The sequence below is a fragment of the Aspergillus mulundensis genome (genome assembly GCF_003369625.1).
Source record: "Aspergillus mulundensis strain DSM 5745 chromosome Unknown scaffold_2, whole genome shotgun sequence".
NCBI classification, from domain to species: Eukaryota; Fungi; Ascomycota; class Eurotiomycetes; order Eurotiales; family Aspergillaceae; genus Aspergillus; species Aspergillus mulundensis.
This window is the reverse complement of record NW_020797890.1, coordinates 3,287,172-3,303,100: the sequence shown is the minus strand read 5'-3', so window position 1 is coordinate 3,303,100 and position 15,929 is coordinate 3,287,172. Positions and strand designations below refer to the sequence as shown.

The following is a 15,929-nucleotide window of genomic DNA, read 5'->3' as shown; positions in this document are numbered from 1 at the left end:
TATGCTATCCATCCTGATGTATATAGACCATGGCCGACTAGCTGTCCGCCAGTCCGGCGTACATTCCATTATATTAATTAGACTCTCATGACACTGAGACTCCTGCTTCATCGCTCTCTCATGGTTACACACTCGTTAGCCGAATTCTGCAAACTGCCTTGCATGTAGTATCCCATCGATAAGGGCCTGGGTCAAGATGCCGGCTCGTTCAGTAGAATATGGCTGGGCTTGCTTTGTCAACGAAGTATACGAGATGAAGGTTCCTAGCGCTGGATATAGGGTAGCCCTGGAGATTTTCAAGATATGGGAGAAAGGAAAAGCCGCTTCTATGCCCTCTTGAGAGGGGAGTGGGGTTTTAACGTGCTGAGGCTCTTGGATTGAGGCGTGTTTAGTACCTCCGATGCCATCAATGCAGGGATGGACCTGGAGTTGTCGGAGGCGCCGGATTGAAGGGGAGGGGGAGGAACCTGCCTCTGGAGGTGCCATGGACACGGTATGCCTGATGCCTGATGCCTGATGCCTGATGCCTGATGCCTGATGCTTGATGCTTGATGCTTGATGCTTGATGCTTGATGCTTGGTGCGTTGGTGCGGCTTGTGTTGGAGCTGGTTATGTGTAGACGCAGTATTCTGTAAGAGGGCGGGCATGTCTGTTACTATTTGGCGAATTGAATGGCTTGGAAAGCATTGGAAAGCATTGGAAAGGCCCTGGTCTGTATGGTAGACAAGGTCCGCATGGCCCGAGAGCACGAGCTGGAGATACCACAGTTATACCATTGAATGTGACACGTAATACCAGACCCTGGAATGAATTTTCCAGGAGGGTTTCATTTTTGAAGGACTATGCTGACCTATAGTCGTCCGCCAGACGCCGAAAGCCAAAGTCTTCCCTATCTGACAAAAAGACCTCGTAACCCGTTACTCCATGTAACAATAGCTTTCTCCGAAAAATGCCTTCTCAGCTTTGCTCCATAGGAACAGTTAAAGCGCAGTCTTTTTCCGCTCTGTTAAGAATCTCAAGAATCAGGGCAATCGTGTCCTCCACATGAGTCACTTTACTTCTCATCCTGCCTTTCTCGTAATCCCAGTACTGCGCATAGATTCTATCCCAGTACTCTGGAGGGTATACTCGCTCCACTACGGACCGGTGGAATCCCTCGCCAGGTTTGTAGTGGACGTCAAACTGACATGAAGGGCTTGAATGCACCTGCGAAGGTCAAGTCAGCAGAGTCCAAATGCATATTAAGGGTGCTTCCTTACCCGGGACCTGGAGTCGATATCAAAGAAGTTAAACGTGCGACATTCAACGGAGAGACCATAGACATTTGTCTTTTCTTTGCCCTGCTGTTTGCGATCACGATGGACAATCCCTGTAGGATGTCCACTGTTAAGCTGTAACGTCAAGATCCGCATCCCAAGCATATCACTTACCCATGTTTCCCTGGTCGGTGGCGACTACCAAGTAGTTCCTGAGATCGCCGCCATCATTGCCCTCGGGGAAGCTCACGGTCCATATAGCGGTCGCGGTGAGAAGTCGGTCGCTTGGAGGGGGGTCACGGTAGCCCAATGGGTTATGTGGGACCCGGAGGCCTTTGTTGCCCTCTTGAAGGACCGGCTGGAGGCTAGTTGCTTTTGATTTTGCTTTAAGACACTTGGAAAGCATGTCCTGGATCCATGTGTAAGAAACGCTCGCTCCTTCTTTTGTTGCATATCTGGAAACCCGTCCAGGCCCCGGGCAAGCGCCCACTCTTTGTGAATATTTATGAAATTTGTAGCTGGTAGAATGTTAGATGATTGCTTTGCATATGTTGGGCAGTAATTGGTTGTACTTACCAATGGAGAAAGTGAGGGGCGACACTCCGATAGGTCTGAGATGCATTCCATTTCTGTGGCCCGCTTCAGGGTCAAGGTCAAGCTTCCCCTTGATCTGCCCAGGCTCGAGCTCCGCGGCCCAAAGAGGTTCGAGTCCTGTCCCAAGGACTTCACCCGACTGGTCGACTATCATGGTGGCAGCTTGGTGGACAAGAGGAGAGGATTCTTGGGCGCCGACGAAGACGTCATGACGCGGAGATCCATTCCGAGTCATATCAGACGCTGAATATGATTTGCTTGGGCGATTGTACCTTACTCCCCGTCCAATGGAGCATCATTCATTGACTACACATACACATAAGGTTCTATAATACCCCGATCCCTTGCTGTTGGCGACCTCGGGACATGTCCGAACAGGGCCTGCAGAGTTATCTCCATTTAAGATAACGGGCTGATGACACCGTCCGAAGGAGAAACTGAGGCCATTGTTAGTCAGAGTAGTTCTTAGCATGCATATAGTTATATTGGAACTCTCACAACTTCTCACAGGACACGGCATGGCGGTACAAGAAGTTCCTGAAAAAGCATATGCACCCGTCTTCCAATAGCCCAAATCTGTATCCTGCTGGGTATACTTGGAGAATCTATTGCAAAACTCTTTTTTGCCATGCTCCCAAGGTCGTGCACCCACAGCGCAGCCCGAGCCCCCAGGTCAGCCCCATATCAGGGTCTTGCTTAGCTTGCCAGCGAAATAAAATCGGCACCCGCTCGCTGATAGGCTTCCTGGCCGTGTCGATCAGGAGCGAGTTGTCGCAATAGGCACACAATGACGAATCTGCCAATGGCTAGTTTGGCCCTGGGGAAGTGTGTGGGGGCGTTGCCCTTGGGGTTTGGCTCGTGTTATCTAAGTTTACTGGTGGTTTGGTTGGACGCGGTCAGGATTGCGTCTTTGGCTGTGGCAGGCCTAAATCGTGGACTGAGTTTGGGTTCCCTAATGAACAGTCGGGGCTGGATTAGGGTTACGGTGATGACCTCACCAGCTCAGGGACAGCCGCGGATAGCCAGACCTGCAAAGATAATTGTATCTCATTGGACGTTATCTGGGGATGTCATCTCACTGCTCTTCCTTCAACTGTCTATTACTATTCAAATACATCATCATACAGAAAAGGATCCATGGTAAATAGTAATGTACATCAAATCTCAACAATCGCATTATTCACCCTTCAAAGACCGCCAACGGTAGCAATCCAACATCACCCCTTTCTTCTGCTCTTCCGTCATCTTCAGATACTCCCCGAGCGACGGGAGATGCGGGTCCTCGTCTTCGTCGCGGTCATTCTCCTTGTCATCCACTACGCTTGTGTTGCCGATCCTAACACCGCCGTCCAGGTCCGACATGGAGGTTCCAGTTGGATCTGACTCGGTCGCGGGCATCCTGATGTCCGCCGGGTTCTCGGAGGACATTTTGCTTTGGGCGTTCATGCTTCTGAGGAGGTGCGTGTTGATGTTCGCTGTGGGGATTGGTTCTTTGTTGAATCAAGTAGCTGGACTGCAATATGGTATGTGGTTGCAAGGAAGAGGATTTGTTTCTTCCCCAAGAGAAGTTGGAGAATATTCGTCCTGAGTATACGCAGGGCTTAGGTCCGATGGGATGGTTTGTATTTATGGACCTTTGCCTGGGTATATTCGTTGGATCGTGCCAAGTGGATTACATTTTCGTGACTTGATGCTGATGTCAACTAGGGCAGAGTCGGGGTTTTGCATGTGCTCTCCGCCCTTGCGTGGCTTCTCATTTCATTATATTGGGTGCTTATTCAAAATATTGTTACTCGAAAGAGAGGGCTGTAGCTGCTGCAAAAGCTGAGTCCAACCTCACAAGATGGAACTTTATTTTCTCTATATGTAGAAAATACTAATACCACCTTTTCCAGTACATCGCAATTGTTGGGCTTACCATGGTTCTCTCATCTTTCAAGTGGATCAGCTGGAAATCGTCATAATCCGCATTCTGCTCACTATATCATCATAGACCCCCTGGTGACCCTCCGCCCTCCCGTCCGCCTGGAAAACATCCTTATGCAACTCAGGATCCTTCTCAAGGTCTCCGTCGCTGTTCATGGGACCTGAACGTGTTCCGTAGGGGAGGCTTCATCCACCAGCTTTGGTCTCTTGTGGATGTGCTTTGAACGAGATGGCTCAGCCGCAGTGAGATCTATAAAGATTCAAGGGTATGTTTTATGCCTGGCTTATGGCTGCTCACTTCAGAAGTACCCTTCAATGACGGGCATAGTTTTTTGGCGTTGATGTCAGGAAAAGGCCCCGAGTACTGCGCGGAGAAGTGCCATAAGGGGCATATAAGCCTGACATGGTGATCTCCATGGGGGACAGTGAAGTTTGACTGGGTGTTGGGCCGAACAGCCGGATGCTCCTTCAATTTTATAGTACTACATATTTTCTGTTTCTGTTGGGAGCGGGATTGAACGGGGAATATCCGCATTCTAGAAACTGGGCTGCAACGGGCACATGCATGTGAATCATGCCGTGTACATCTGGGCAGTCTTCTAGAATTGTAGAATGAGGATCCATCAATTTCTACAAGTATCAGAAATCCGGAAGCTTGGCCGCAATCAACAGGCATGTTCAAATCTATATAAAAAAGAACAAACAGCACTGTATGGTAGGCTTTCCTCCCCGATGTGAGCCTCCCCCTACAAGTTCACCATCTACCCATCCTAGGTATCGGCTCCCACCCAGGGCCATATACCGATTGACTAGCGCGTTCCCGGCTTCGCCCATCGTCGCCCCATGTACCTCAGTTCTGAATCCCTAGCCATAGCCAGCCCAGCTGCGATAGACGGGCTCGTACTTATGGGCTGATGCTGGCTGCTCGTAGCCTCAGGGAATACTCCTGGATTGGCCAGCATTGCGCCATGTATGAAGTCCGCGCCGTTGCCTCTCTCAGACAAAGATGCAGATGCGTTATCTCGCTCTGATGGGACGCTGTTGTTGTTGTTTCGGCGGTTCATGTTGGCTTCGTCGGGGTCTGTAAGGTTCATGCGTTCGTAGTCGGTTCAGCTTATTTGTTTTCTCAAAGCTGGCTGCAAACGAATGACGCTGGAAGATTCCGGGGATTAATTGAATGTGATGGAGGACTGTTGGAATTCCGGAGATTGAACTCGAGTTTTCTGGACTTCGAATTTACGACCGGCAGTTTCCGTCGGGTGTTCTAGATGTCGCCTCATACTTATCGACCTTTGACCTAACTGCGATGTCAAGAACATGACCGTGGTTAGCCTACCAGCCTCCACCTGACTTGACGTACCCATCAACTCAACGGGTGCTGTCGATATAACCTCCTCCAGGCTGGAACATAAATGCGGATGATATCAAGTCTATCTCGCCTAGCGTACAGTCACTAATTCAGATCCTCTCAACAGAGGAATTGGTGCTTGCGCTTGTTACACGTACATACTCCAGAATCAACGATTATGATAATGCAAACCCCCTGTATCCCCCAAGCCATTCTTCCTCTCTGCTCCCAGGATGTTATCCGCTGCAAAATTATACTCTATATTAACCTTATTACTCTTGGGGCTTTGCATAATAAATAAACTAAATATATTTTAGTTTTAGGCTGCGCCTAATTTAATTTCCTAACCAGGCTTTAATTACACTTTTATTAGCTAATTTACTATAACTAGGTTTTGCAAGCCCTGTATTATTTTTAAGGCAGGTTTATAATATATATTTTTAAAATGAAATTTAAAGTACTTTTTATAAATATATATTTTATATTTTTATTATATAACTAGGTCTAGTAAATATAGAACATAATAAACTATAAGTTTAAAAAATTATAAATAAAAAATAAAAATCGACTTAGCTTGCTATTTGCTAGAATTAAGAACTAAAATAGTTTAAGAGTAGGTACCAGGCCTTATAACTTCATAAAATATAAACTAGTACTTATTTTTTAAGATTTATATAATAATAATTGAAGCTTAATATTAGTTAAATCCCTATAGGTAGGGTGTTTATAATTAAGGGTGTTACTATAGGTATATTAATATTAATTGGTTTAAAAATTATAACTATTATAGTAGTAAATATTATAATATATATATAAAAATGTTGTATATTATACTAATAATAGCAAATGAATTTACTAAATATATATTGAGAAAGTTAGAATAGGCAGGGGCATATATATAAAGTAAAAAAGTTTCTTAAATACCCTTTCTTAGTTTCAAGGGTAGCTAATATTAATATAACAAGCACGGGGCTTTAATTAGGGTAATAAAAGTTAATACTATTACTTAAATTATTTCTATATCTTATAAATTTTAATATCTAGTTATTTGACTTTGGAGCTGGAAAGGGGAAATATATTATATAAAAAAGATAGTATAATATTTACAAAAAAAGTAAACAAGCAGCTTACCTCCGTGGACTAGATATGCATTGTTAAATAAAGTGTTAATTAAAGGAACTCCCTTTATTTAATAAAACTAGAACTATCAAAATCCAGGCCGCGCTGTAAGCATGCAGATACTAGTAATTTTTCTTTTATATAAATAGTTATTTTAATACTTAAAAAACATGCGCGTATTTAGCTTTTATTATAATTATTTAATGACTTAAAGCTTTCTAATTATTTTTTTATTTTATAATTATAAGCCTATCATATATTTTTTTAATCTTTTCTTCAATAATATCTTATTACACAGGATAAAATAGCTGCTGCTATAATATATAATTCTTAGGGTTATAAATAAATTTTTTTTATTTTTATAATTAATAATTATAGTATTTAGCTTTGTAATTATTTGCAGTACTTTAGGACTAAAATTTAAAAGTTAGTTCCAGGACTAACTAGGTTAGGAAATTTTAACTAAGCAAGCTTTACTATTTTTAATTAGTTACTTTTTTTTAACTAATTTTATAAATAGCTACTTAAAGCTAAAGTAGTATTATATAAACCTATACCTTTTTACTTTAAAATAGCTTCCCCTTTACACGTAATATTTACTTTTAAAAGCTTATTATTATAACCCCATTATTCGCACCTTTTTTTATAATATTATTATTATTATTAATATTTTTTATTATCATATTTTATTAATATATATATTATTTATATTTTTATAAATAAATATTTTTTATGATAAAGCCTCCTGTTATTTTAGCTAGTAAAAGCTACTTATATTATAGTAATTTTAAGCTTATATTAAAGTTTATTTTAATTAAGTATATATTAAAGCTAATTACTTAATACTAAAAATATTAAAATATAATTAAGTAAATTATATATATATTTATTATTTAATAATTATAAATATTAACTTTATTTATTTATTTTTTAGCAGCTTATAAAAGCTTAATTAAATATAATTAGTTAACTTGCTTTAGTACTTTAGTTTATATTAATAATAATAAAATATAATAGTATTAAGGCTACTTTACCTAATTTTTTAATTATTACCTATTTAAACTTTATAGCATTAACTACTATATTTTTAAATTATATAATTTTTATTTAATAAATTAGTCCGCGGGCAGCTAGCTATTCTTAAGGTTTTTTTACTTTTTATTATTAAGGTATTTATAATTTAAATATAAAATTAATGGCTTTAGCTTGTAAAAAGCAAGTAACTATTTATAAAAAATATAAAGTTATTAATTATATTAAAAAGGCTTATTTAGCTACTTTTATATTATTTTAATTAATTATTTTTATAAGTATAAGTGGTAAAGGCGCGGCTTTACTAACTAAGATTTTTTTATTAGTTTTTTTACTAGTTTTTTTATTAATAACTTTTTTTTAATTACTTTAATACTAGGACCCTTTGCTTTAATATTAGGTTTTTTTTTATTTTTAGCACCTGCGTAAATAACTTTTTTTTTAATTAATTTAATATTAAGTTTTTTTTATTTTTGGTACCTGCGCAAACGCCCTTGTTTTAATATAAGTTTATTTAGTTTAAAGTATTTATTATAAGTATTTTAAGTATATTTAATATGCTATATAATACCTTACCTAAACCTAAACCTAAATGCGAACTTAAATTTAAAATTAAACCTGCTATTAAAATAAATTTTATTATTAATATTTAAGATCCTAAGCTGCTAGCTAGGCTAGCTTTTTTTATATTTAATAATAAATACCTTATAAGTTTTTAAACCGCCCTTATTAATAAATATATAAAATAATATAGTAATTATAATAAGTATTAGTTTAAAATATACTTAATAAAAGGCGTTTGCAAGTGCTATAAAATAAAAAATTAAAATAAAAATATATACTTATTTAATAATACTAATTTTTTTAATTTAGGCCTAATACTTATATTATAAACTTTACTTCTTAATTTAATATAAATTAAAAAAATATTAATAATAAAGGTATATATATATATATATATATAGGTAATATAAGTACATAGTTAGTAATATAAATACTATAGCCATGTTATTTATTTTTTTTTTAAAATATTAACCGCGTGTATAATACCCTTTTTTTATTACTATATAAAATAAATATTATTTTTTTTATTTATTTAATATAAAAAATAACCCTTATTTTTATTATTAGTATAAGCGCAACTTTTATGTTTATTAAAAGTGTGTTTAAATATAGCTTTTTTATTTATATACTTAGTATTCCTAGTATTAAAATATTTAAATTAATATTAAAACTTTAGCTATATTACTTATAAATATATATATTACTAATAATATAATAGTGCAAGACCTTAATATTAATAAATTTAATTTTAAAAACCTAAATAAAAATAAAAAGCTTTTGCTAGAGGTTACTATAATACTTAATTTTATAATAAAAAATATAAAATTAATAAAAATTTAATAATAAATAAACGCCTAATTTTTTAATTTAATTACTTATAATTTTAGTTTTAGTGCTTTATATTTTAGCATGCCTTTATTTTAAAATATTTTATTATTAAAGTTTAACTATAGCACTGCTTTTTTAGCCTACACTTTTTTTACTTTATTTTTTTAAAAATAAAGCTAAATTTACCTTACCTAAAAATAAGTAAGTGGCTTATAATAACTATATTAAGTATTTAATAAAGTATTATAATAGGCGCTTTATAAAATATTTTTATTTTTAGTTTATAGCCTTTAATATAATTATAAAAAAATAAGTAAATACTTAAGCAGGTTTTTATATTTATTAAAAGGCTAGTATGCATGTAAATATTATAATAAAAAATATTTAACCTACTTTTTAAAATAATAGTCCTAAATTTATTACCTTATTAAACTTAATTACCTAATTTTTTAATAATTTAAAAGGCACCTATTTATTTTAAATAAAAAAGCGCAGGTAAATTAAGTTTTTTATATTAAATTTAAGTATATTATATTTATTTATAACACTTTTTACTATTAATTTTTATTAATATAATTTAATGCGGCACCTCCCTTGCTTTAAAAAGTAGTATTAAAAATTATTAGCTAAATAAATTAAGATTACACGTAATAATTTGCGTAAAAACCCTTATATTATTTTTTATTATTTTTAGTTATATTTTAAAATATTTAAAAAAACCGTTTTAAAGCCTAAGTTTAAAATTAATAATAAGTAATTTTATTTTAAATAGCAAGGCCGTGAATTAATATATTTATATAAATTATATTAAATTAATTTAACTCTTATTATTAATATTTTTTTTTAAAGTAAAATATATTTTTTTAAAGCACAAGATGCTTTTACAAAGTTTTAGGGTATTTATATATTTATAGTTAATTTAAAACCTAGGCAGGAGTTTAACCTAGTAAATAAGTATTTTATAATATCCCTATTTTTAAAAAATTAATATAATATAGTTACTTATTTATTTATAATCCTAAATTATATATAAAAATACTAGTGCTTTAAAGCGTACTACCTTAAAAAATAAAAGGGATTTAAAAAAGTTTATTACTATTTTTATTATTTTATATTTTATGTTAAAAATATATTTTTAGCTAAGCCTTTTTAAGTGTTTTATTATTAGCTATATTTAAAATATAATAATTTATATTTAAATTACTATAATTAGTTAATATTTATAAGTTAGCTAATAAATATAAATATAGCACCTTATATAAGTGCCTGCGTAGTAATAAATTATATTATTAAATATATTATAAAAATAAAAATAAAAACCATGTTTTATAAAAATATAATATTAAAGTTAATTTTATATTTAAATATAAATAATCCCCTTTTTTTTACCATGGTAAAACTAATAAATAAGTTAATTTTTAAGCAGGATTAATTAGTATAAAAAATTTATTATTTTTTGTTTTACTTGTCTTTAACGCAGGGGTTATAAATAGTTACTTATATTAATTATTATTTAAAGAAATAACAAGAATAGTTATTTATTATTAATTAGGCTAATAATAATAATTTAAAAGCTAATAATAGTTTTAAAAAAGGCCTTTTTTTTTACTAAATATAAGCTACATGTAAATAAGTATAAAAATATAACTTTTTTAGATTTTTTTTTAAACTATAAGTACAGGAGTATGGCTAATATTCACCCCTAATATTAGGGAAAGGCATGTGTTTTAAATTACTTTTTAAAGTATTTTAAAAATTAAACTAAAAATTTAGACTATATAAAGCTAATACTTTATTATAATTTTTAAAATATTAATAATTTAAAAATTATTAAAAGTGTTAAGTATCTAACTTTTTATAATATATATATTATTTATTAAAAAGTATATACTTATTTAAATAATTTTTATTATATTTTTACTGCTTTAGCTCCGGATAAGAATAATAATAATAATTTTAAGTAAATAAATAAAAAAAAGTAAAAAGTATGGGTTAAGCTTATTATATAACTTTTAAAAAATAATTTTACATGCTTTAAAAACTTTAATTTACTTAAAAATTATAATATTAATTACTTTTATAATTAAAATATTTATATTAATAAGTATCCTAAAACTATAATAAAATATAAATAATAAAATAATATTAAAATAATATTTTTAGTTATTATGTTACTATATTTTAAAATATTAATTAAGGGATTAAAAGTTAAGTAATAGCACCTATATAACCTTATAATTAAGTATTATTAATTTATTTTTACTAGTAATTTTCCATGCTTTATTTAAGTTAACTTAAATAACTAGGTAAGAACTAGTAAAATACATGCTATTAAATTAATATTTATATATTTATAAAATATAGCTATAAGTGCTAGTTAAAGAATATTAATTATTTATATTACTTTAACTAAAGTTACTATAAATATTATATTAAGGTATACTTTACATGCACTTTTTTATTTTTTAATTAGTACTTAGTAAAAATATTAAGTATTAAATTTATAAAACCTACGCGTGCTTTAAAGTCTTTTTTTTAGTATATATTATTTTATTATTAATAAAAAGTTTATGCTTAGCTTATTATTTATATAGTAAATTAACTAGCACTATTATAAAATATTTTTTATTATTAATAATAACTTTAAAAAAATTAATATTATTCTTGCGGGTAATTTTTACTAATTACTACTTATTATATAGCGCCTGTTATTTTATAATTAATTATTAAAAAATATTAATATAGTTTACGCACGCTATTTATATTATTTATTTAATATTATTATTAAACTTAATATTATTTAATAATAAAATAAAAGTAATTTACATGTAAAGGGCTTTAAAACTACCCTATAAAATTTTTATTATAATAAGGTAATAAAAAAAAATTAAAAACTTTTTCTATTATATACGCAGTTAATTTATAATAGTAAAAATAGTTTTAAAAATATATTATATATATATTATAAAAAAACTTAGGTTTTTACCTAAAATTATAATATTTTACAGGATCTAAACCATGTAGTTCTGGTTATTAATATTATATATAAAAATAAAAATATAAAAATTATATTAATAAAAAATATAAGTAATTTATATTTTATTTTATATTTTTATATAAGTGCTTGTATTATATTAATAAAAAATTATTAGGTTAAAGCTAGCCTAGTAAATAAATTTTTAAGTATTATTATTAATATTAACTAGTTACCTAACTTTAATTTATATATAAATTTCCCAGGCACTATTTATATTAAGTTTAATAAGTATATTAGGCTAGGTATTATTATTAATAATAAAAATTATATTATATTTATTTATTTATTAAAGCAAGAGTTTACTAGGGTAAATATAATTTATTATTATACCTAGTTTTTTTTAACTTTTATATATACTATTATTATTTATAAGGTATAGGAAATAACTATTAATAAAATAGTTTTAAATATATTAAAAAAAAACTTTTTACTAAGTTTAATATATATAATAGTTTCTTATATTAAGACACTAGGTAAAATCCTGTTTAAAAAGCCTTTTAACTATAATTAATTTAAGCCTTAAAAGTTAAAGGCTAGTAATATAACTTTAATATACTTAATAAATATTAAGTATAGGGCTACTTAGCATGTATATATATTTTATTTATTAAAATATTTAGCTAACTAATTTAATTATAGTATTTCCTAGTACCTAAGCCTTTTATAATTAAGTTACTTAAACCTTAATATAAAATTAGTTTACTTATTTATTTATTTTTTTTTTACTTTTAATTATTTTTTTTATATTACGGCCGGTTATTTTTACTTGGTTTTTATTAATTAAATAACTTACTTAAATATTTATAAATTAAATAAGGCTATAAATAAGCGTAAAAAACCTAATATTATAAAGTTATATTAAGTTTTTAATTTATAAATTTTTTAAATATTAAATTAATACTTCTTAATTTTCTATAATTTTAAGTATAGGGCTATTTTAAATATATTTTAAATAATAACTTTTTATTAGCCCAAGGCCACTAGTTTAAATAAGTAAGAATTAATACTTTTTTTAAGCTAAGTATATTAAATTTTTATATATAAAATTAAAATTTAAAAATTTAATACTTTTTAAAGGTTTTTACCGCTGCACTAGCCTAATTAAAAAATAGTAAATTAACTTTTTAACTTTATTTAATTTACTTAACCTATAAAAAAAACTTATATAATTATACCTAGGTTTAAACCCAGGACCTCCTAGTTTTTAAAAAATTTTAAAAAGTAGTTTTTAACTTAGTTTTAGCTTGTTTAAGCCTAGGAATAAAAAAAATAAATACTTTTTTAATAAAAATAAATACTTAGCACTTTTTAAAGGCTTTAGGTATTTATATAAGGCTTTTTAAAGCCTAAAACAAGCTAAAATTATTTTTTAAAGGCTAAATTAAGTTATTATAATACTAACATATAACTATTAAGCTAAAAAACCACGTAAGTTACTATTTACTTAATAAAATAACTTTTATTTTTTAAGGGGTTAAACTAAAGTACTGCAACCACTTAGCACGCGGGCTACAGGGTATTTTATATAGTAAGAATATTAATAATCTTGGCTTATAAAAACTATTATAGCCCTTTATCATCCCGCGGAAACCCGAGATAAGAGATCGCCGATGCGGAAGCAGGGGGGGGGGGTCCGGGACGGGCGGGAAGGAGGGGAGAGGCGGCGGTTTCACGTTAATATCGCCCGGGGCCGGGGTGAGATCTGGGACGTGCGACCAGAAGAATCCGCCGGTCTGAATGTACAGTGGGATGGGGGTTATCTGTGCTGGTGGTCGTGGCGTCGGGGTTGCGGGCGGGGATGGTTGTTGTCGAGACGGTTGTTGTTGAAATGTCGGTCAGCGAGGGGAACTGCGTCTCGGAGTAGGTCTATGTCTCGCCGTCGTCGTCGTCGTCGCGGTAGGACTGCATAGTTGCTGGGGGAGGAAGATAGTCGTCGTATCATCGTCTGCAGTGATGACGGTAGGGTCGGGGATGTAGCTGGGGTCATGGCGAAATACTGCGATTTGTAGACAGTGGATGAAATAGGAATATCTGCTTCCTGAAGGCTGAGAATACCATGTTGAAAGGCAGGCCAATTCAATAACACCAAGCGTACTAATAGCAAAGCTACAAATGTAATCAACCTCACACAGCACGCGGATCAAACCCCCTCTCCGCCTGCCACTTAACAACCTCATCCCAATCCTCCTGATTGAGAACAAACGACAAGGCAAACCACATGTGGTGCCCGGCATCAAAGGCCTCCCGAAACCCCAACCCGTCCATTCTTCGCACACTCCAGAATATCAACCCGTACGGCCGGAAAACAGCGTAATCCACGCACCGTAGCGGCGAGATAGGTGAAACACGCGCTTCCCATAGACAGAGTGCGCCGTGTGTAGAGAATGCGTTGGATATCCATTCTTCCTCTGTTTCCCATTCCTTGTCGGAGAGGGTCGTGGATTCGGGATAGCGATGCTGATATGTATTTGGGAGTGGAAGTGGGCTGGATGATAGCAAGGAGGAGATATTTTCGCGCCCACCGCATTTAATATCAAGCCACTGCAGTGTCGTTGCGATCTGCTCTCGCTGGGTATTATTGTCGCCACAGAGGATTTTCTTCCAGAATGTTTCTGCAGTGTCGAGCGACGAAATATACACTGTTTCTCCCCGCACGGGCGGCACGGTGAAGTCACCGTATATCCTCCGCAGTTCGTAGAATATGACAATCCACAGAAAACTCCCCAAAAGGCGCTGCTCCTCAATCCACATTAGCGGACCAACGTCAACAGGCGTATGGGGGACGCCCTGCGGGCGATGAGCAGGTCCCACCCCACGTGTATTGATGTACGCAGCCTTCCTGGGCAGGTGTTCAATTTTCAGCTGGAGAGCCTTTGAGACCATATCGTGGAATGAAGCGTGCACGAGGCAGCGGAGCCGGGTCATTAACGCGAGGAGCCGGCAAAGAATAGCCGCTGGTGTAGATGGGGATATTGTTGTCGGAATGGGTGTGGGGTGGTTAGAATACTTCTCTGCGAGGTACCGTAGGCTGTTGAGGATATTCTGGTCGGAGTCTTGTTGTTGTCTTTCTCTTTTTGACTGCGCGGTCCAGATGGTCACTAGGTAGCGGACGGCACGCTGAACAATGGGTGGCAGACCCCGTTCACGGGCTGTACTCTCCATGATAGAGTCCACAATATGGGCGAAGAGGTCATTGTTTCCTTGGAGGAATGCTGCAACATCGGGGGATGCATTGTGAAGGCTGTGAAGTGTGGGGAGATCTGGAAGAGCGGACAGGATATTGTGTAGAGCAAACCAGGGAAGTCTGCCAAAGGGATCCATTCTGGCTCATCTCTGCCGGAATGGGAGATAGGTTAAAGGCCTGGTATTTTATGGAAGGAGATTCTCTCCGCGAGGTTAACCTGCTAAGTGTGGGTCGATCTCGCTGTCTGCATGCCGTACTACGGGTGGCTGGGCTGAGACTCCATAGAGAAGACACGGGATTCAATTTCAGAGTAGTTCCTTTTATTCCCGAACCAATGTTAACAACACACGTAGAAAAGAACGCCAGAAATCTGAAACATAGTACCAAAAATTGCTTCAAGGTCATTTCATTTGCCGCCTGTAGATACGGATTTGCCTTCCTGGTTCGACGACAAACACTTATGCTGGGGAATGGTATCCCCTAGTGTCTCATGGATGGGAGGCAGGTTCCTAGCACTTCGCCTAGGATTGTAAGACAGTAAGGATCACACTTTGACCAAGCCTACCATACCAAATTGGACACTGCATTGATCCAATGGGTCCTGCGAAAATGAATCCAAAATATATATCTGCCCGGTTTTCTGGATTTGAATAGCCATGATAATATCGGATTCGCACTCAAGGTTGCACTCTGCTGCTTTTTTGAAAAGGCATATCTTATGTATATACCACTGTTGTGCTTTTGCTCGAGCACTCTCCGAGTAACACTTCTTTAATAACGAAGGTTTGCTGGACATAACAACATTTCTTCTCAAAAGAATATTTTTGAAGATTGCAGGTATCGAGATATTAAGACTTATTAAGTATCTTGGCGCTGGGCCCTGTGGATTGCTGCGGAGGTATTGAGCAGGACAGTCTCTCCCTAACCGCAGTCAGCACCCTTGTTCAGGGAGTTGCACCGCAGTAAGAAGGCTGTTACTCGCTATAAAAGTACTCCGTGTTTTGCGTGGTCTTTGACTTAGCTATTTTTTTATCTTTCCCC

The 15,929-nt window shown here is 33.7% G+C and overlaps 3 protein-coding genes across 3 annotated transcripts; all 3 read right to left on the bottom strand.

The window, feature by feature from the left end:
- Positions 1–957: 957 nt before the first annotated feature.
- On the bottom strand, positions 958–2,085 carry DSM5745_03709 (uncharacterized protein; the record flags this gene model as incomplete). The annotated part of the gene is made up of 4 exons (XM_026745725.1): positions 958–1,206; positions 1,260–1,369; positions 1,431–1,774; positions 1,829–2,085. The coding sequence occupies 4 exons, from the start codon at positions 2,083–2,085 to the stop codon at positions 958–960; spliced, it is 960 nt and encodes a 319-aa protein (XP_026606591.1).
- Positions 2,086–2,852: 767 nt separating this feature from the next.
- Positions 2,853–3,278, bottom strand: DSM5745_03708 (uncharacterized protein; the record flags this gene model as incomplete). Its single annotated transcript, XM_026745724.1, has 2 exons — positions 2,853–2,878; positions 3,035–3,278. 2 exons carry the CDS (start codon positions 3,276–3,278, stop codon positions 2,853–2,855), a joined length of 270 nt encoding a protein of 89 aa, XP_026606590.1.
- A 10,550-nt stretch (positions 3,279–13,828) lies between these two features.
- On the bottom strand, positions 13,829–15,025 carry DSM5745_03707 (uncharacterized protein; the record flags this gene model as incomplete). Its single annotated transcript, XM_026745723.1, has 1 exon — positions 13,829–15,025. The coding sequence occupies one exon, from the start codon at positions 15,023–15,025 to the stop codon at positions 13,829–13,831; it is 1,197 nt and encodes a 398-aa protein (XP_026606589.1).
- Between the last annotated feature and the right edge of the window lie 904 nt (positions 15,026–15,929).